The following is a 21,360-nucleotide window of genomic DNA, read 5'->3' as shown; positions in this document are numbered from 1 at the left end:
TTTTTTTTTTTTTTTTTTTTCTTTTTTTTTTTTTTAGACAGGATTTCACTGTATAGTTCATTCGTTGAACTAAATATGTAACCCAGGCTGGCTTTGAACTTATGGTGATCCTCTTGCTTCAGTCTCCAGAGTGCTGGGATTACAGGTGTCCATCACCACACCTGGCTTTTCTTTTCTTTCTTTTTTTTTGAAGTAAAAGGAGTATACTTGGGAGAATAATAATAAAAAGTATAAACATACGTAAACCAGTAACATAGTCATCATTATAAGTATTATGTGCTCTACATAATTATATATACTGTACTTAAAAATTTTTTGGTACTATTCTTTTACATGACTCTACAGTGGGTTTGTTTATACCAGCATTACAAACACACATGATGTAGTCAATGCAGTGCTTGGTATGACATCAATAGGCAATAGAAATTTTAAAAATAGTAAGAAATGCAGTCATAAGCCCAAAAACGATGATACAGTCAATACTAGGCCGCAACAGTGGTCCCATGGGATTATAATGAAGCTAAAATTTAGGCTTCAGGACTCACAGCTGGATGTAGTGGTGTGCACCTGTACCACAGCAGTCTGAAACAGTAAGTCAGGAGGATCATAAGTTTGAACACAGTATGGACAATGGAAGATGCTGTCTCAAATGCATGAGGTGAGGAAGGCTTAGTTTGAAGGTCCTGGGTTCAGTTCCCAGCACTGCAATCAGTCAGTCGATGAAAAATGAGAGAATCTATAATACCTCATTCTTCTTTCATACGACTAAATCCCAACACTATTCCCAGGTGGTATATCTCAGATCCCTCCCTGCAAACATATGGATTTATATATAATAAGTAGCAGAAGCCAAGAAATACAGGTGCATGCCTGTATTTACGGAAGCTAAGGCAAGAAGATTGCAAGATCCAGGCAAACCTCAGCTTGTTGTAGTGAGACCTTATTACTGTGAGACTCTGACTCCAAATAAAAAAATAGAGCAGGCTGACTACTATCTCCCACTACACAGTGGGAGATTGAGAGAGAACAAAAGAAAATTAGATTGTACAATACACATAACCTGGTCAATACTGTCTTTAAAGTTTTATGTCTTTTTGGACTTTTTTTTCTACATCATTTCTTTATAGTGTCCTCGCTTTTAAAGCTATATGGTTTTCCATTTTGTTGGATGTATTTTTCCTTCTTTTGGTGAACTTTGGGTTTATTTCTCATATCTCATTATTAAAAACAAAGATACATTTGTGAAAAGATGCTAATAATACCACTAGCCGTTAGAGAAATTCAAGTTGCAACCAGCGAGACACAATATGAGCCACCTCATAAGGTGACTAAATTAAAAAGATCGTATTAACTATAGCAAATATTGTTGGTGAGGAAGTGGAAGGACTAGAGCCATCATAAACTTTGGTGGACTGTAAAATTGTGTAACCACTTGGAGAAATTGTTTGGCAGTTTCTTAAAAAGTTGAACATAGACACATATGACTTCCATTTCTATATAGCTGCAAGAGTAAATGAAATAAATGTCTGTACAGAGGTTTGTACAAATGTTCATAGCAGCTTTGTAATAAAGCAAAAACTGAAAACAACCCGATGCCCTCTTAAAGATAGATAAATGCTTCTTTTATATATGATGGAATATTAACAATATAAAGGAATGAACTCAGTATAGCCAGCAGGATAAACTAACATCAAAACAGTCACATCAAGTGGAAGAAAATGCGTTAAAAATGTATATTTCATTTATATAATATTGCAGGGAAAAAAATCAAACTAAAATGTTAAAAAACATCAATCTTTGAGGTTGAGGGAGGGAGGGAAGGGATTGGGGTACATAAAAGTGATAGATTGAATTTACTTGATTTTGGTTGCATAGTATATGGAATCAGATTGTACACTTTGGATGTGTTTATTCATTTTTTATATTTTAATGCATTTTTTTAAAAGTTTCAAGGCACAGTAAGCATGTTATCTTAAACACATGAATATTCCTCTTAAGACAGGTTGATGAAGTGGGTCAGAAGGGTTTACAGTTTGAATTTGCATTGTCACTGACAATTTGTTCTTTAAAATATTATGCTACCAGGTGTGGTGGTGCATACGTGTAATCCTAGCAGTTGAAAAGTTGAGGCAAGGGGATCCCTAGCCTGGCCTACAGAGTGAGTTCAAGGCCAGCCTGACACTGTCTCAATAAACACACGCAAACACACACGGCTAGCCTATATATTTGAAAGTGCTCATTTCTGTTGTGTTTTCTCAACACTGGGTTAAGTTATTCATTTTCTTCCATCTTTACTAATTTGATAGGTAAAATGATGTTATTGATTTGGTTTCTCTGTTTTTAGAATGGTTGGTTACTTTATGTTCCTTGATTTTATTTATTTAGTTAGTTAGTTAGTTTTTTGGTACCAGGGATCCAACTCAGGACCTTGTGCTTGCGAGGCAGGCAGTTGAACCTCTGAGCTAAATCCCTGGCCCTGTTCCTTGATTTTTTTTCTGATATCTTTATCTTTTGTGAACTATCTGCTCATTTAGCTATTATCTTTTCCTTTTATTTTACAGAATTTTTTTGGGGGGGTACCAGGGATTGAACTCGGGACCTTTCTCTTACAAGGCAGGCAGCAGAACCACTGAGCTAAATGCCTAGCCCTATAGAAATTATTATATGACACATGTTCCATGTAATTATTTAGGATGCTAAAAAATAATGGTTTAATAAGAGAATGAATTGTTACTTTTTTAAAAACTAGTACTATATTTAATTTTATTTTTTGTATTGTTACTTTTTTCAGTTAGACTTTAAACTTTATAGTGAACTCTATTGATGAGTAATGAAAAGACTTGAATGTTTTAGTTATCATTTCTCTTTTGGGGGCTGTAATGGCACCAGAGAGGCTGTTCTGTATACTTCCTATTTGTCTCTTCCTGACCTGTTCACTCTTTGAGCCTTAGTGTCATCTATCCAGTTGGGAATATAAGCTGTAGGTAGAGAGTATAAAGGGACAGGTGAAGAGGCAAGTGACATGGAAGTTTTACATTTGTTTAGAATCATTCCCCACCTTTTTCTTTTTGGTATTCTGCAGCGTCATATCCATTTGTGGCCCTCCTTCACACACACCCTCCCCCAACCTTCCCTTTGGTCTGAGTTGCAGGTAGGGATTCTCCTGTAGTAGTGGTGGCAAACCTATGGCATGTGTGCTGCAGCGGGCTATTTGTCTCACTGAAAGTTCTAAAAGGTTTGCCATCACTGTCCTAGGAACAGCTTTTAAGTGAATACTTAGCCATTGGCTGCAGGATAGACAGACATAACTACTGCTGTCCTTTAATTGTTCCTCCAAATAAGCCATAGTCTCCTCTCACCTTTAACCCTTCAGGTGTCTGGCGTGGCACTTTTTTAAAGGGATTGGGGAAATTGCCCTATTTACATTTTAGGAGGCTCTTCCCGTGTTGTGGTTATGTTGAATTGCTGTATTCTGATCATGTTCCTGCTGATACAGTTCTCCCTCAGTTTAGTTTCCATAGTTTCCTGAAAAGTCTGCACTGTGATGCCATTGTGTCTGTCTCAGTGCTATGAGAATCAGTGCACTTCAGGAGGAAAGGAGAGCCAGAGGTAAATGCGTATGTTCAGTTTTGTCTTGAACCAGAAGTACATTTCTATAAGAAATAATCTAAGAATTGACCTATTGTGTTCAAGGCCCTAGGTTCCTTTCCCAAAACTGGAAAAAAAGAAAGAAAGAAAGAAAAAGAAGGAGATTAAAAGGGGCAGGCAGGTGTGCATACAAATAGAACAATAATTAGGAAGATTATGATTAAGACTAATTTGACTGTCTCTTAAATAGAATAGTCCAAAATTTAACTTAATGTAATTTTCATACTTAAATAGTATGTTTTTACACTTACATATTTTCTCACTTAGTCATTACAGTTCTGTAGTGTAGGTGGATATATTAACGATAGGAAATAATGTTTATTTTTGAAAGAAGCCCAAAACCACAGTTCTGGGCCCTCTGACCTCCTGCTGGCTCTGAGTTTTTAAAAACTGGTTCAGATTTACTATTGATTGATCCCTTCATGTGTGTATTAAAGAGCCATCTGTACTGATTTATTTTTGTTTACGTATACGTTGAGTCAGGGTTTTTTCTTTTCTATGTTTTTTTGTTTTGTTACATTTGGTTTGGTTTTTTTGAGACAGGGTCTCACTATATAGCTGAGACTGACCTGGAACTCACTATGTAGCCCAGGCTGGTCTCGAACTCACTGGTCTCGAACTCACAGTGATCCTCCTACCTCAGCCTTTCAAGTGCTGGGATTACAGGCATGCACCACCATGCCTGGCTCTTTTCTGTTTTTGTTTGTTTGTTTGTTTGTTTTATTTTGTTGCCTTTTGGTGCTGGGAATGGAACTCAGGCAGATGCAGCACCACTGAGCTATATCCCCTGGCCCAAGTTGGGGGTTTTCTGTGGGGTTCAGGAATTTTGCTTAGCTTACAGTTTGGTACTGACATGATTGCATTTCTTTAGGGTGAGTGCTTCTGGAAGCACTAGACAATGAAGTAGAGGGGGTCTGGGGGTAAAGGATATTGATAGAGTCCTGCAGCTGTTTGAGAAAAAGCAAAAATACCAGTATATCAGAACTATTTTCATAGTGGAATATAGGATTTAGTGGGTTATTAGGCTTTTCTTTGAGCAGCTGTATAATATATAGCTTAGTCACATAACTACTGCATGAGTTCTCAGAAGAGCTTAAAGATAACAATTCGCTTGAACTTGATGTTGGGTAATCTAGTAGTTGATTAGTAAATTGTGAATATAAGCACAAACACTAATGAATTTACTAATTTCTGCTTTAATCAAAGCAAATTTGTCTTTCTTTCTCCTCAGTTGGAAGATGCTGGCTCAAGTAGTTTAGATAATCTACTAAGTAGATACATCTCAGGCAGTCACCTACCCCCACAGCCTACAAGCACCATGAATCCTTCCCCCGGACCCTCTGCCCTTTCTCCAGGATCATCAGGTAAAAGCAAACCAGGATATTGCCTATTTCTTTACCTCTATTTTTTAAAAGCTTATTAATACCCTCTGTTATGCAGGGTTCTTCAGAAAAACAGAAGTGACAAGAAGAGGTTAGGTATGCGGAGGGGTTTATGTGCGTGTGTAGAAACAGATTGATTTATATAAAAGAATTGGCTCATGTGACTATATTATTGTGAGTACTCAAGTCCCAAATTTATGTGCAAGTTGGCAGGCCAGAGACCCTAGAAGAATTACTTTACAGACTTGAGTCCAGAGTCCTCCAGGAGAATGGTAGGAACAGCTCTAGCTTCTCAAGGTCTTCATTTCTTCAGCTGGTTGAATGAGGCCACTGACACTGTAGAGGATAATTGATTTACCTCAGTCTGCTGACTTAAAAATTCAACATGCTTTGAATTACATAACTCTTGAGCTTTAGTAAGAATTATTCCAGGACTTCTAAAAAGAGTAATGGGAATCTAAGTAGAATTGTTTGTCACATGACTTGAGGGACCACAGCTCTCTCTGGATCTGATAGTTTTGTTGACAGAATTGTATTCTTAGGAAGATTCTAAGGTGTCTGGGCTGTCCATCTTTGCAACTAGCTCTGGTGTCCAGCAATTTCTGAATTGGGTTATAGCGGTCTTGAATTATGCACATTCCTAATGTGCATTGGTACTCAGTTTATCTTACTGTTTTTTTTAGGTTTATCCAATTCTCACACACCTGTGAGACCCCCTAGTACTTCCAGTACTGGCAGTAGAGGCAGGTAAGTACTATGTTATTAAAAGTATCATTTTCTTAAAAACTTTTATTTAATAAAAGTAGACTCTACACCCTCTATGTACTTTTATCCCTGTTTCAATAATGATTAAGTTAGGGCCAATCTTACTTCCTCTGTACTTTCTTAGTTTGTTCCTTCTTCCTCTTGATCTGTTATTTTGAAACAAGTCTCAGACATCATGTCATTCTATTTGTGACTATTTCAGTATCACTTACTGTTCTTTTTTTGTTTCTGTTTTTATTTATTTTTTTATTTTGAGGCAGGGTATCATTAAGTTGCCCAGGCTGGCCTGAAACTTGTAATCCTCCTCCTGCCTCCGCCTCCCAAGTAGCTGGGATTACAGGTGTGTGTCACTATACCCAGCAACGATAAGAAATTTTAAACTTAATCACAGAATTGTTATACCTAAAGTAATTAAACAATTCTTTAATATCAATATGAATCTAGTTGGGCCAGGGATTTAGCTCAGTGGTTTTGCCACCTGCCTTGCAAGTGCAAGGGCCCGGGTTCCATCCCTGGTACCAAAAAAAAAAAAAAAAAGATCCAGTTAATATTCAAGGCTTTTAATTGTTTTTGCTGTAAATGCCCCTTTTGTGGGGGGTAAATGTTTGGGGGTTATTTTTTTGTTGGTGGTGTGTGTGTGTGTGTGTGTGTGTGTGTGTGTGTGTGTGAGTATGTGTTACTGGGGGTTGAAAGCATGGCCTTTGCACTGAACTACCTCCCCAACCCCCTTCCCCCTTGAAACTGGATTTCTACATTGCCTAGACTGGGCTCAAACTAAAGATCCTCCTGCCTCATCTTCCAGAGTGCTGGAGTACAAGTGTGTGCCACCACCAACTTACTAGAAATTTCTTTGAATCAGATTTAAATAAGCTCTTTACATTGGTATCAACTGATGTGTTTATATCAACATCAGTGTATTTATTAGAGATATTGTTGTTTCTCCTGTCATTTTCCCTTTCTGTGTTTTGTCATTGAAATACTTTGCCTCCTGTATTTTGTCTGTGTTGGCAGTTAAATCAGGAAGTTTTATCAAATTCAGGTTGGATGTGTGGGAAGAGAAGACAAGAACACTTCATGATAGTACTCTGGACTTCTGTCAAGGCACAGTATCTGGTTAGGGTTTTTTTTTTTGTGGTGGCCACCATTAATTCTTTATTGTTTGAAAAGTTATTTTAATTGGTGTATCATTCCTTGTTTATTAGTTTAGAATGCTTCTGTAAGGAGAAACTTTGTCATCAGTTATTGGAATATAGGAATAGCGAAGTAAATTCTCTGTATTTATTTGCTTTCATGATGATGACTTGATACCAACATACTCCAAGAGTGACCATTGAGTTTTTTATTACTGCGTTTATGAAATCATATATGTAAACATTTTGATGTTTTAATTCATCTGGTTGTAATTTTTTTTTTTTTTTTTTTTTTTTTTTTGAGACAGGGTCTTACTATATAGTTGAGACTGACCTAGAACTCACTGTGTAGCCCAGGCTGGTCTCAAACTCACAGTGATTCTCCTGCCTCAGCCTCCTAAGCTCTGGGATTACAGGTGTGCACCAGCACGCCTGGCATTGGTTATGATTTTTATTGGTGTCTTAAATTTCTTAATTTATGGTTTGTCGAGTTTTTTAGGCTTGCTCTGTAGACTTTTTGCTGTAATTCTGGTAGTTTTTGAAAGCCTCCTTGTTTCCTATAAAATTCCAGGTTCATCTTGTATGTTTCTTGCCTCTGTTGGGAATTTGCCATTTCCCAAGAAATCTTGGTCATATTAGTGGGAAAATAGTGTTTGCAGAGTATTCCAAGTTCTATAGTTACTTACTGCCCTAGATTGTTGACTGTTGGTTCTTTTCAGTGATAGAGCTAAGACATAGGAATAAGATAAAATACGGTAAGTATTGGTTGTGTTTTACTCTTTCCTACTTTGAATGCTTTAAAACAGAATACAAGTATTTAAGATATTACATGAGTGTTCTGTGTGGGGGGGTGACGATTGTTCCTGTTAAATATTCCATTGGATTTTTAGGGATGCTTTAAATAATACTTTTAGAAGAGAAATACCAACTGAATGAAAATAATGTTCATTCTAAGTAGCTATACAGCCTGACTAGTTATTCACTTCTCTTACAGTAATTTTACTGTGTGCTCTAGACAGAGTGAACAGTATTGTCTTCTTGCCATTCCTTACATTAATCCAAATAAGATGTTCCAGGTTTTTGCCTCTAATCATTACCCTCTGCTTTCAGTCCCCTTCTTCCAAAAGCTAAAGTGATCTTTACTTATTTGAGATTCCATGAGCCACTATTATAGATGTGTAGTATTTTTTTTAGATGTTTGAGGAGGTTGAAAAGAATTGAAATTAGTATGAGAAGCAGTCAGTGACATTTTATACTGTAGGTTGAACATTCTTAGTTTGAAAATCTGAAATGATCAAAAATCCAAAACATTGAATGCTAACTTGATGCCCAAAGTGGGAAATTCCAATTGCACCTGACCTCTTGTGGAAGGCGTGAGTAAAATGCAGAGTACACTGAAAATAAAAATTAAGAAGCATAAATGAATTTCATGTTTACATTTGAATGTCACCCCCAATACATTTCGTCATGTATGTGCAAATACAGTGGAACCGTGGTTCATGAACTTAATTCCTTCCATGATTCTGGAAAAAATGTTTTGTGTAGGAAAGATGGCTGTGGTCGTGTTTGTCACCTGATGCAGAGTTTGTAAACAAAAAATGTTTGTGAACTGAAGTACCACTATATTTAAAAAGCCAAAAAAACCCTGATATTGAAACAGTTCTGATGCCAAGTGCTTCAGAAGAAAGTACTCCATCTGTATTGGCTGGGGAAAATGATTGTTTACTAAACTCTTAAGTGATTTATTATAAGTACCTTAGACCATAAAATTTATTAATAGGGCCTTCTGAATGTTTGATTTATATTTTAAAGGAGATTTGAAACTAGGCATTAAGAGATACCCTTACCTTCCATGAAGTCATCATTGTCTTCTTTGTAACAAACAGTACTCTTAATTTGTCTTTTATACCCTACGATCAAATGTGTGACCTTTTATTTGTTTTTCAATAGTTGTGGGTCATCAGGAAGAACTGCTGAGAAGACAGGTCTTAGTTTCAAATCTGATCAAGTGAAAGTCAAGCAAGAACCTGGGACTGAGGATGAGATCTGTAGTTTTTCAGGAGCTGTGAAACAGGAAAAGACTGAGGACGGGAGGAGGAGTGCCTGCATGGTAAGTTCCTACTAGGGTCATCTTATGGATTATTCCATCTCAATGTTAGATTGAATAGAGGGTCTAGGAATATTTATTAATCTTTGAATTTTTGTGCTCAGCACAAGCCAGATTTCTCTTTTTCTGACTCAGTTTTTGTTTTGTTTTGTTTTTTTATCTAAGAGGCAGGTGTAATTCATCAAAGGGGCCTTAGAGCATTTAAGGACTTATATATTAAGTCCTCATTTGAAATTATTTCCGAATTTGAATTTAGCTAATATTTTTGCTATGATAGTAAGTTGGGTTCTGTCATTTTCTGAATTTGTCAATCATTTCAGTATTTACTGCGGATCTCAGGCCACAAAAATTCTTATGTTACTCTTCTTCACCTATGAGCTCAGCATTAAAACTGCTATTAAAGCTGGGCATGGTGGCCTGTAATCCCAGCACTTGGGAGGTTGAGGCAGGAGGATAGCTGTGAGTTCGAGACCAGCCTGGGCTACATAGTGAGTTCCAGGTCAGTTTCAACTACATAGTGAGACCCTGTCTCAAAAAAAAAAAAAAATAGAGCATGGGGCCAAGGGTGTATCTCCAGTGACGCTGTGCTGGTAAGTGCAAGACTCTGAGTTCAATCCCTAGTACCAAAAAAAAGGGGGGCACAGGATGGTAAATGTTTCTAAGATTTATTTTACATAGTCACAATTTCCCTATATTGTAAATGATAGGTAGACAGCAGGACATAACAGAATTCATTCTCACTCTCTCTCGTTTTGGTGATACTGTAGATTAAACCCATGTTATAAAAATGCTTGGACCACTGAGCTACATCTCCAGCATACGAACACTCAAATATTTTTTAAGTTTTGAGTCAAGGTCTCACTAAGTTGACTAGGTTGGCCTCATATTTGAAGTCCTCCTGCTCTAAGTCTCCCAGGTAGCTGTGACTTAAGAGTATGTACCACTGTACCTGGCCAGAATGCTTCTCAGATGCTATGCAAAAGTTAGAAAAATAATGCTCCATAATTTTCTCTTTGTGCTAGTGTGCCTAAATAATTTAGGGGTTATTTTCATTCCTTTATGTCACCAATAGGATTTACAAAATAGTTTTAAGTTATGTCAATATATCTGTATGTATAATGGCATAATTTTTAAATACATACTGCATGCAGTAATGATTAAATGGTTTTTCAAGAATTTGTTTTTGTTTTGTTTTAGTTGAGCAGTCCTGAGAGTAGTTTGACACCACCTCTGTCCACCAACCTGCATCTAGAGAGTGAGTTGGATGCATTAGCAAGCCTGGAAAACCATGTGAAATCTGAACCTACAGATATGAATGAAAGCTGCAAGCAGTCCGGGCTCAGCAGCCTAGTTAATGGAAAGTCTCCAATTCGAAGCCTCATTCACAGGTCAGCGAGGATTGGAGGAGATGGCAACAACAAAGACGATGACCCAAATGAAGACTGGTGTGCTGTCTGCCAAAATGGAGGGGATCTCTTGTGCTGTGAAAAATGTCCAAAGGTCTTTCATCTAACTTGCCATGTTCCAACACTTCTTAGCTTTCCAAGGTACCAGTGAAGTAATCAATTTTGTTATTGTTATTTTCATAAGCCAAAAATATAGCAGAAATTTGTTGGAGAAAATGTCCTTCTTAATGCACAGTATTTCTGTAAAACAGTTGATTATTTCTTGGGTGTTAACTTTCAGAGAAACTATTAACAGAATGATAAAATGTCCAAAATGTAATGAAACATTAATGATAGTTTTCATCTCCTGGTCTTTGGTTCATATTCAATCTATGGAAATCAGATAAAACTCTTCAAGAGAGGTGAGGGCTCAGGGGTCAGTGTGCTGAAGAAAGTCCTGTTTTTTATTTTATTTGATTGATTGCATGTCATGCTGAAGGTCAAACTCAGGCCTTGACATGCTAGGCAAGCACTCTACCCTTGAGCTACACCCTGAGTCTCAGAGGTTAATTTTGTAAATGTGATACTTTCAACCTTAGTAGGGTCTACAATAATTTATTCATGCCTGCGGTTTAGTTTAGAGTCAGCTCTTTTGAATCGTGACCAAAACTTAATTTTTCCAAAGTTTGAAAGCTTTCAGAAATCATTTTAAAGGAAAAAGCAAATCCTTTGTAAAATTATTTTCAATGTCTTGGCTTTTGGGGGTGCAGATAGTTTCCTCTTTACATTGGAAGCAGTTAATTGGTAGTGTCTCCTCCAGCACTGCAGATTTTTGACTTTTTCTGTTACAAGGTGGTAGGGGTGTCTTTTCATTCAGTAATTTTGAAATGGACAGTTACCAGATTCCTTTTGCAGATGAGAACAGTGTGGGATAAATATAAATAAAAAGATTGGGGAGGAATATGAGGTTGGTCCTCAGACTGACCAGGTAGGTCCTAAATATGGTTTTAAGCTTGAAAAAATTCATAGGTGAGCACCCAAGGCAAGCTGATTATAGCAGCTACTAAAGTAGAATACATAAGGTGGGCTAAGTCACAAACCTGTAGTCTGGTTGTAATTCTATAATAAACACATGGAAAGCTCACTGCTTTCTAGGGGCAAGTATAGAGTTTGGTTTAAAAGAACTCTTATTTCCTCCCTTCAGTTTAATCCTTGGCGCCAAAAGAAAAGAAAACTAGTAGATAAAACATAAATAGTGCTAGATTGTTTTTCTGCATTATAATTCTTAACTAAATTTTAGAAGGTAGGGCTGGGAATTTAGTTCAGTAGTTCCACCACCTGCCTTGCAGAGGCAAGGTCCCGAGTTCAATCCCTGGTGTGTGTGTGTGGGTGTGTAGGTGTAGTAATTTTGCTAGAGATATAATAAAGGGACTTCTTTTTCTTTATTCTTTCAGGAAAAAAAACATGTTGGCACTTTGGTCTTGGAATTAAGGCTTCATGAAATTTTTCTTTCCTTTGGGTACTAACATCTACTTAATACATCGGGATTTTGCCAATAAATGCTTTCCTTTGAAGGGAAGGAATTTTAGAGTGTTGACAAGGATATGTTGGTACAATCCCTAGATTTTTTAAATGTATGCATCTGTCTGTGCCAAATCCCTGGCCCTACTCTTTGGTTTTTTGGGGTTTTTTTTTGGTACTGGAGATTAAACTCAGGACCTTTTTTTTTTTCTTGGTACCAGGGATCAAACTCAGGCCTTTGCGCTTGCGAGGCAGGCGGCAGAATCACTGAGCTAAATTGTTGGCCCCCCTACTCTTTGTTTTTTTGAGACAGGGTCTCACTGTAGTGTAGTTCAGTTTAGCTGTAAACTGAAAACGATCCTCCTGCCTCAGCTGGCTGAGTCCTGGGATTGCATGTGTGCATCACCACACCCAGCTCCTCTTTTGTAATTGGGGAATTAGGTCCATGTGATGATAATTCAGGGACCCGAAGTACTTGGTCTCAGGCCTCATGCTGCAAGTACTGATCATCAACTTTGTATTCTGCTTAATAGAGTGATGCTGTTTTGTATTTCCACAAAGTAATCACTTGGGGATGCCTGGGAAAAGTTTCAGGAAGTTTTAATTACACAACCTTAAAAGATTGGAGTTTCTCTTTTCCAAAGAAACTGAAAACCAAACAAAGCAAACCTAGAGACTTTAATGTAGGGAACTACCTTTTCTATAGCAGCCTGTGTTAATCATTACATGAACTGATCATCTTTTTCCATCCTTTAGTGGGGACTGGATATGCACATTTTGCAGAGATATTGGGAAGCCAGAAGTTGAATATGATTGTGATAATTTGCAACACAGCAAGAAGGGAAAAACTGCACAGGGATTAAGCCCAGTGGACCAAAGGGTAAGTTTCAAATAAGTACATTTGTTACTGGGATTCTGCAGTTGTCTGCCCATCCCCCTCCCCATGTAATATACACATAAGCTGATATTTACTTTTCAGGTGGTATATTGATGTCTTCTAAAATCTTTATCTAGCCCTAAGCTCTAGACCTTTAGATTCAGCTTCTTCAATCTCAGTGTGTCCCAACAAAAATCTTGATTTTTTTTTTTAAGTCATCCTCAGAAAACAAGCAAATAACATTAAAAACTATTCCTTTCTTCATTACTAAATGGCAGTACCATTCATCTTTTGCTTGCACAATGGACCTGTGAGTTACGACTGGCCTGATGTACAAATAACTTGGGACTACAATTGGAATTCTTATTTAACTTAGGACCAAAGTCTTGAGTTTTGACCTGAATGCCAGCCACTGTGCTATCAGATGGCCTCGGATACAGATTTAACCCTTAAAGGGTTCTGGAAGGAACATTACAGTATCCTTTCCTGTGTGGGGTTAATTGATAAATCCTGGGCCAATGTCTCAAGGACACTGAGGTCTGCCTGTTTACAGGAGAGAGACTTTGAAGGCTGTGTAGAGGAGCCTGAGCCTTCAGTTGACCAACTTGAGTTACAACCAGACCTCGTGAATAAATTGAGTTTGTAAGTTAAGGTTTCACTGTTCTAGAAATCTATTTGAAATGAGGTATGATTATGATACTACCATTTTCTTACTGCCCCCTACCATTACTGTCCTAGACACCCATCTTAATCTCCTCTATCTAGACTGTTAGAATAATTTCATTACTCTTCTGTGTCTTTTCTATAGTTTGTTTTTCTATATTGCATTGAACATTTTTTTTAAAAAGGTCTCACTGTGTAGTTCGGGCTGGCCTTGAACTCATTATGTAGCCCTGACGGGCCTTGAACCCAAGGAGATCCTCTTGGCTCAGCCTTCAGAGTGTTGAGATCACAGGCAAGAGCCACCACACCCAGCCTCTGCTTCTTTTTTGGGTTTTTTTTTTGTTGAGGCGGAGTCTGGCTATGTAGTTGAGACTGACCTCACTACATAGCCCAGGCTGGTCTCAACTCACAGTGATCCTCCTGCCTCAGCCTCCCGAGTGCTGGGATTACAGAAGTACACCACCACACCCAGCTGTAGCCTCTTCTTTTTTTAAAAAGAAGTAAACAGATCACTTCCTTGCTGAAAATCCTGTAATAGCCTCCCATATTAAAAGTGAAATTCAGAATTCTTTACTCACTTCTATTAGAGTTCTGTTGATCTGTTCTGTGGTCTGATTTTGAGAGGGGGCGTACCGGGGCTTGAACTTGGGACCATGCGCTTGCAAGGCAGGCTGCAGAACCACTGAGCCAAATCCCAGGCCCTGTGGTCTGATTTTTAAAGAAAAATCATCTTTCACATAGTACTGTGGTGATTGTAGTTAAGTTTACCTATAATTTAATGTGTATACTTGCAAAATCCTTCCTCTACAATCTGTGAAGGGTAGATACGCTTTTAGCGTGTCCACACTTAACATTAAAAGGGGTTGAAGCTGGGTGTGGTGGCAGGTGCCTATAGTCTCAACACTCAAGAGCCTGAGATAGATTGTGAGGTTAAGACCACCCGGACTATGCATAGCAAGACCCTGTCTCAAAAAGTTTTTCTTTTAGTAAATAGAGATTGACAAATGTAAACTATGTCTCGATTTACTGATTGTGTAAAAAAGATTATTTTTAATTGGATAGAGAAGACAGTTTTTATTTATTTTGAGCCCAAATGTAGAGTCATTTGAAGAAAAGGAGTAATAATATTTGTCTCATCTGCCTCAGAGAATTACAGTGAGATGCAACAGCGATGATTTATTTATCTGTTACCACAGAGTGTATGTATTGCTTTTGACTCCCTTACATATGGATAAAAACCAAGAGTAAATAATAGACAGGCGCACTTAATTTAAAGTAGAACTGAACATAATCTTAGTTAAATGGGAAGCAAGATGTTTTTCTTTATTTATTTGGTTAGATATAACTAGACTATAGAAAGTTGATTTTTTTTGTGTGTGTGTTAATATTTTATAATGATTTCATTATTACCCTCAAGAGTATCTCCTTGGGGATCAAAATACTTTATGTATCTTCCTGTTCTTTTTTGGACCAGAAATGTGAACGTCTTCTGCTTTACCTCTATTGCCATGAATTAAGTATTGAATTCCAGGAGCCGGTTCCTGCTTCGGTGAGTTGCACTCGGTACTACCAACTGAGTATAATACTTGAGTATGACCTCTGGCCCTAAACTGGGCTTATGTTAAAATGCAGGCTTCCTGAGTAAGATCCTTGACCTCCCTGAGACTTAATAACACATCCCCTCATCTTTAAAATTGTATTTGTAATTGACAAATAATTGTGTATTTTTCTAGGATATAATTTCATGTTTTGATCTATGTGCACATTGTACATTCAGTTAAGCTAATTAACATATCTATCACCTCCACAGTTTAGCTTCTGTTTTTGCAGTAAGACTATTAAAAATCCTTTTTAGCAATTTTGAGATACACAATACATTATTATTAACTATGGCCACCATGCAGTGTTATATAGTAGATCACTAAAATTGAATCTTCCAATCTAACTGAAATGTTACACCTTTTAATCAACACTTTCTCTTGCCTTCTTTTCCCTAGATTAATCACCTTCTTTTCTCTCCTTCCCGTCCCTTCCCCTCCCTTTTTCTTTTCTTTTTGGCTTTTTGAGAAAGGGTTTTACTATGTAGTTCAGGCATTCACCACTATGCCTGGCCCACCTCTCCCGCCCCCACTTCTTTCTTTCATTATTATTGTGCAAATTATGACAAATAATGTGATGATTCAGTACATGTACACATTAATGATTCTGATACTGTTTTTAACCTCATTGGGTTATTCTGGAAGTTATATAAGATAAGCAATGTAAAGTCCTTAGTATAGTGCCTGATAACAGAAAATATTATTTAACCATAAATTTTATGAGAGATAAATAGATATGATTCATCTGTCAAAATTTGTTTTCAGAGCTGGGGATTTGGCTCAGTGGTTCTGCCGCCTGCCTCACAAGCACAAGGGCCTGAATTTCATCCCCGGTACCAAAAAGAGCAAAAAAACAAAAGCAAAAATTTGTTTTCAGAAATTTTGTTGCTTTGATGAGAACTCAATGTAATTTTTTTTTTCTTTTAAGATCAACATAAAAAAATTGTAATGGAAAAAATATTGAACCAGAAGAAAACTTGTTCTTAGGGTTCTTCCATCAACCAGGTTTATAAATGGGGAAATTACATACTTTTCTGGCTTTGCTTTGTGTAATAGAAGTATTTGGCTAAATTATTTCTAAGAATCTATATTCTAAGATTCTAGTTCTGTATCTTGGACTATGTAAATAGTAATTGAACAAAAGTATGCAATTAAATCTTTTATATTGACTTTGCTGTTATAAGCCTTGTTACGCAGTCAAGAATAAGAAAGACGCCTGGGAAATTTTGCAAGTCAGTAGTGTTTATCCTACAGGAGGCTTCTATAAGGAATAAAGGCTCCAAAATACTATAGTAATAGAAAAACCAGAGGTTCTTAATTTCTATTAAGTAGATTTAAACTGTGCCACATGTATTTCCTAGCTATCTGTTATTAGATGAGATATTGTCGATCTGTTACAGACCTGTTGTAGAATATTAAATGATAAATTGTTTACTTGGTAGGCTGAGAAAGGATTTTAAAGCACCTTCTCAAAGACCCTTTAAAAAGGGTCTAGACAGTTGGATGATGTTCTGCATAATTAGTAATCATCTGATTCTAAAAAGTCTTTCATCTTTAAGTTCAGGAATTTCATGGTACATGATTTTTAAATGTTTTCATAGAATACTGTATTTAAATGATGTCTCTATTATATCTCAAGTATAAAAATTTTTGGCAAAAAGGAGTCAGAACACTAACAGTTTTTCATTGTTGCTAATCTGAGATTTCTCAGATATAAATATTTTCTTTGACACCTAAAAGACATGTTCTAATTATATCATTAATGTGCATATTTCATAATTCTTTTTCTTTCCTTTCGAACACCTCAGGAGTTATGAAATGTTTCTTGATGAGCTAAATGTGGCCTTAAGTCTACTGGTAGGATACCCTAGCTGATTGCTTTCTTTCCAGATCGCTTATTACACATAGGGCTTTTGGGATTTGCAATAACCATGGAAAAGCGGTCCATACTTTGCAAGATTAGGTTTTCATGATAGATTGGGACAAAGGATTTAAAGTGCATTTACTAAGCCCCAAAATCTGATTAACACTGTACATTTTCAAATTAAACAGTTTGGCATTTTGGAGAGCTCTGATCTACTCTTATTTATTTTAGATACCAAACTACTATAAAATCATAAAGAAACCAATGGATTTATCCACTGTGAAAAAGAAGCTTCAGAAAAAGCATTCCCAACATTACCAAATCCCAGATGACTTTGTGGCTGATGTCCGTTTGATCTTCAAGAACTGTGAAAGGTTTAATGAAGTATGTTAGCTTCCAACCTATAGTATATTAGTTTGTTAGTTTTGTTTGCTTGTTTTGATTTTTGGATTTTGTTTTTCCTGATGAATGACTTTTCAGATTTGATTAAAATTCATTTTCTGCCTCAGTCCTGTCAAAAGTAAAATTTTATTTTACTCACAGCTCCCAAGAAGAATATTTACTATGTGTAATTTGGAGTATGTACTTAAATATATAATACATTAAGAATAATTATTATAGACTGTCCTTAAATGGTTTAGGGTTGGGTTAAGTGTGGAAGGTAGTCTGAAGTAAATATTGTGTAATATGATTATAAACAGCTCGCATTCTGAGTGCTTCTAGGAAAGGCATTTGCCTACAGTGTTTTAAGATCTTAAGACCACATAAATGTAGTCTTAAAATCACAGGGATTTTTCTGGTGACTCATCTAGAACAGTAGCCAGAGAATAAGGTGAATTTTTTGATTTTAGCAATGTGACTTTCACTTACGTTTTTTCTTGTCTTTGCTTTTTGAGGGTAAGAGTAAGAGATACCCATTTCTCAAGCAATGTGATAGATACTTTAGTCAAGGGAATTAATTTTCTGCTATGTTTGGGATTAAATCAAGTCTGTTGTTATAGAAGGTTTTCATTATAGGGGAAGAAAATAGAATTGGATGAGAATCCATAAAACCTTTATAAAGGCTAATACTAAAATCTTTATTGCTGATAAAATGTGGGTGCCATATGACTTACTAAAATAAATCACAGTGAAACTTTTAAAGCCTACCAACAGGTCTTTGGAAGTGTCCAGGTGGTGCATTACATTGTTTAAAATTCTTAGCCAGGTGTGGTGGCACACACCTGTAATCCCAGCAGTTAGGAGGCTGAATCAGGGGGATTGCCATGAATTCAAGGCCAGCTTTAGCTACATGCTGAGTTCAAGGCCAGCCTGAACTACATAGCAAGACCCTGTCTCAGAAAATAGTCAATCAATCAATAAATAAAATTCTTATAAGGTGAAAGAAAAGTCTAGTCACCTTTATAGCAGTACACCAGAGAATAAAGTAAAAATTTAGCAAATACAATTTTTTGTCTCTTTTTTAATGCTCCTAGATGTTTTAAAATAAATAAGGTTTTATGAACTATATATAGTTGACAGGAAGGCTCATTTTACCTGATTTATTAATAATAATTTACGGTTAACATACTACCATAAGGGTAAAATTCTGAATGTTTTATGAAAATTTTGAGAGGTTTTTAAGATGACATTTATCGTATTTCATAAATCTTTTCTCTTGAGTCGATTGATATATTTAGGCCAATTTCTGCTAGGTTGACCTCACTAATTTGGAGTAAGACAACTATTGAGGTTTCTCAAAAGCTTTAGTAACAGAACTTTGTAAAGAAAGTGATTCTGTGTTCTATAGAATTTTAGAAAGCACTTAATCTGGTTATAGCAGTTTGTTTTCCCTAGTATGGTAGACTTTCGTCACCAATCCTATGCAGTCTTATAACTTTAGAAAGGATTATAATTTCCCTTTTTTTTTTTTTGACTCTGGTATCCTTTTTAGATGATGAAAGTTGTTCAAGTTTATGCAGACACACAAGAGATTAATTTGAAGGTAAGCTTTTCAGACCATGCAAACTTGGTGAAGGAAAGTGCATTACCAATAGGTGAATATTCCTATCTTTTGCTTGCAGGCTGATTCAGAAGTAGCTCAGGCAGGGAAAGCAGTTGCATTGTACTTTGAAGATAAACTCACAGAGATCTACTCAGACAGGACCTTCGCACCTTTGCCAGAGTTTGAGCAGGAAGAGGATGATGGTGAGGTAACTGAGGACTCTGATGAAGACTTTATACAGCCCCGCAGAAAACGCCTAAAGTCAGATGAGAGACCAGTACATATAAAGTAAAATAACATGGACTTAAATCAGTTGTTTAAAAAGGAAGAAAGAAATAAAGCCTTTTATTTAAGTGTTGCTGGAATAAATCCTGCCTTTACTGGGCATCTCCTTGAAGAACCTGATAGTTTTTACACAGTATTAGATTGATATAATGGACAGAAAACATTCTTGTCAAGATGAAGATAATTCTATTTGCAACTTTAAAGTAAAAAAAAAAAAGATGAAATGACTTTTCCGGATTTGTTACTAAAAAGGATGGCTCTTTGTTAGAAAGTGGCAGATGATGATCATGTGGTATCGACTGGTGCGGGATTCTAGGTGTGCAAGTAAACATAAGGCTCATGTTGCTTGATAAATTGTCTTTTTGGACTAGACTGCAGTTATTTAAAAAAAAAATTTAAGTATCCATTTTACACACATAGCATACTGGGTTTTTCTTGTTTAAAAAGTAGCTCAGGCCGGGGATTTAGCTCAGTGGTTCCGGTGCCTGTCTCGCAAGCACAAGACCGGAATTTGATCCCCAGTACCAGTAAATAAATAGTAGCTCAGATTTCATTTCATCTCAGTGGAGATATGTATAGAATCATGCCATTATATTTTTCTTCATTTTCGTACTGTTGAGCCTTCACTTTTAAATTAGGGAACTCAGCAGTACTTTCATACATACTGATTTAGGAAACATGAATATTTGTTTTGCCCTCAGTGATCTACTAAAATAAAAATGGCAACTTTTCAGTAGTGGATCATATAGAGAGTTACAGTAGTCATTTAGTCATTTCCAGAAAATACTTCACAGAGCTGCACTTCCCAGTCAAATCACATGATCATAAGTTATTCCTATGAAAGGCAGAATGTTTGTTTTAAAATTAATCTTGTTTTCTGTACATTTAAATTTGATTGAGAAGGTGACAACTGGCTCTTACCCAGTCTTCCTTCCTAACAGTTTTCCAGTAGACCACTATTGGCAAACAGTAATCTGTCAACTACCAAATGTGTAAAATTTTCTGTATTTCACTTTGTCTTATTTGTAAATAATGAACTAAAACTTCTGGCAGATCAGCAACATTTGCTGAGGCTGTTTTTTAAGCTAATGTGTATTCTTACTAATGTTCCTATCAAGAATGGATTTGTAATATATGCTGTCTATTTCTAATGTTCACATTCATATTTTGAAGTTCTATCTTATTTTAATAGAGAACAGACTTCTCAAAATCTTCAGAAGCAGCTTATTATTGAAATATCAAAATATTGAAATAAACCCGGTGGGGTTAGATTACTCATCTGTCCACCAAGTGGGACATTTGCATGGACTGGGGGCTTAAAGGACTTAGAAGAGACCTGTAAGTAAATCCTGAAAATGAGCCAATCCCCACTTGAATGGTTACTGGAGTAAACCCACCTTTTCCTTCCCTGATTACAGTACCTGAGGCAGATAAACCAACCTGGCTCTGGTTCATTTTTCTTCTCATTTGTGATGCTGACATTCAAGATGTGTGTTCTAGACTGTGTACAGGCTTCTCTTATGTTGAATTAAAAATTTTAGTCCTCCTTTTGTATGAAAACGTTAGAATATAAAGTGACCAAAATAGAGGATTTTGCCATTAGATATTTTTCAGATGTCAGCAGATTTGTGGCAAATCATTTGCCTTTTTAAAAAATTCATCTAAGCCGTTCAGACTGCAGACTACTCAGAACATTGACATAATTGTCTAAGAAGTAAATATTTTTTAGTGCATATTGAATCAAATAAAGTGCTCTAAAGAAATTATTATACAGATTCTTTTGGGTTGTATTTCTTTTCTTAATAAAGGGTGGGGAGTAAACAGGAATATGATTCAGACCTTCTGATGGTATATTTAAACAGTATTAATTTTCTTATTTCTTATTACTTTATCTTCTGGCTTTCTTTTAGTTTCTTTTTTCTATTATAAATTAAGCTTTAAAACATACCAAACTGTTTTATCATTTTATTGAAATTTCAAGTTCCTAAGATTTTTTTTAAAGGGGGAACATTTTTAAAATGCTTTTACGTATCCCTACTTCCCTCTTTTCCACATCATCTGTGATTTCAATTAATAAGTAGGCATGTATCCAAGAGCACATTTTTAGAAAGTGAAGAATAGCAGTATGACTTTGTTTTGTTAAGCCATTGA

General features: G+C 36.3%; 1 protein-coding gene across 1 annotated transcript in view; it reads left to right on the top strand.

The window, feature by feature from the left end:
- The window catches only part of Trim33 (tripartite motif containing 33), a gene marked incomplete at its 5' end in the record, with an annotated part of 107,049 nt that extends 85,918 nt beyond the window's left edge, over positions 1-21,131 (top strand). The window contains 9 exons of the mRNA XM_010631302.3: positions 4,880-5,012; positions 5,714-5,777; positions 8,876-9,035; positions 10,230-10,579; positions 12,695-12,818; positions 14,953-15,027; positions 17,172-17,324; positions 18,874-18,924; positions 19,004-21,131. Of these exons, the coding sequence (XP_010629604.1) occupies positions 4,880-5,012; positions 5,714-5,777; positions 8,876-9,035; positions 10,230-10,579; positions 12,695-12,818; positions 14,953-15,027; positions 17,172-17,324; positions 18,874-18,924; positions 19,004-19,216 (1,323 nt within the window). The remainder of the gene's footprint in view (positions 1-4,879; positions 5,013-5,713; positions 5,778-8,875; positions 9,036-10,229; positions 10,580-12,694; positions 12,819-14,952; positions 15,028-17,171; positions 17,325-18,873; positions 18,925-19,003) is intronic.
- Between the last annotated feature and the right edge of the window lie 229 nt (positions 21,132-21,360).

Source organism: Fukomys damarensis, unplaced genomic scaffold (genome assembly GCF_012274545.1).
Source record: "Fukomys damarensis isolate Sample0158 unplaced genomic scaffold, DMR_v1.0_HiC HiC_scaffold_33, whole genome shotgun sequence".
Classification (NCBI taxonomy): Eukaryota; Metazoa; Chordata; class Mammalia; order Rodentia; family Bathyergidae; genus Fukomys; species Fukomys damarensis.
The sequence above is the reverse complement of the archived record's forward strand: the minus strand, read 5'-3'. Positions and strand labels throughout refer to the sequence as shown.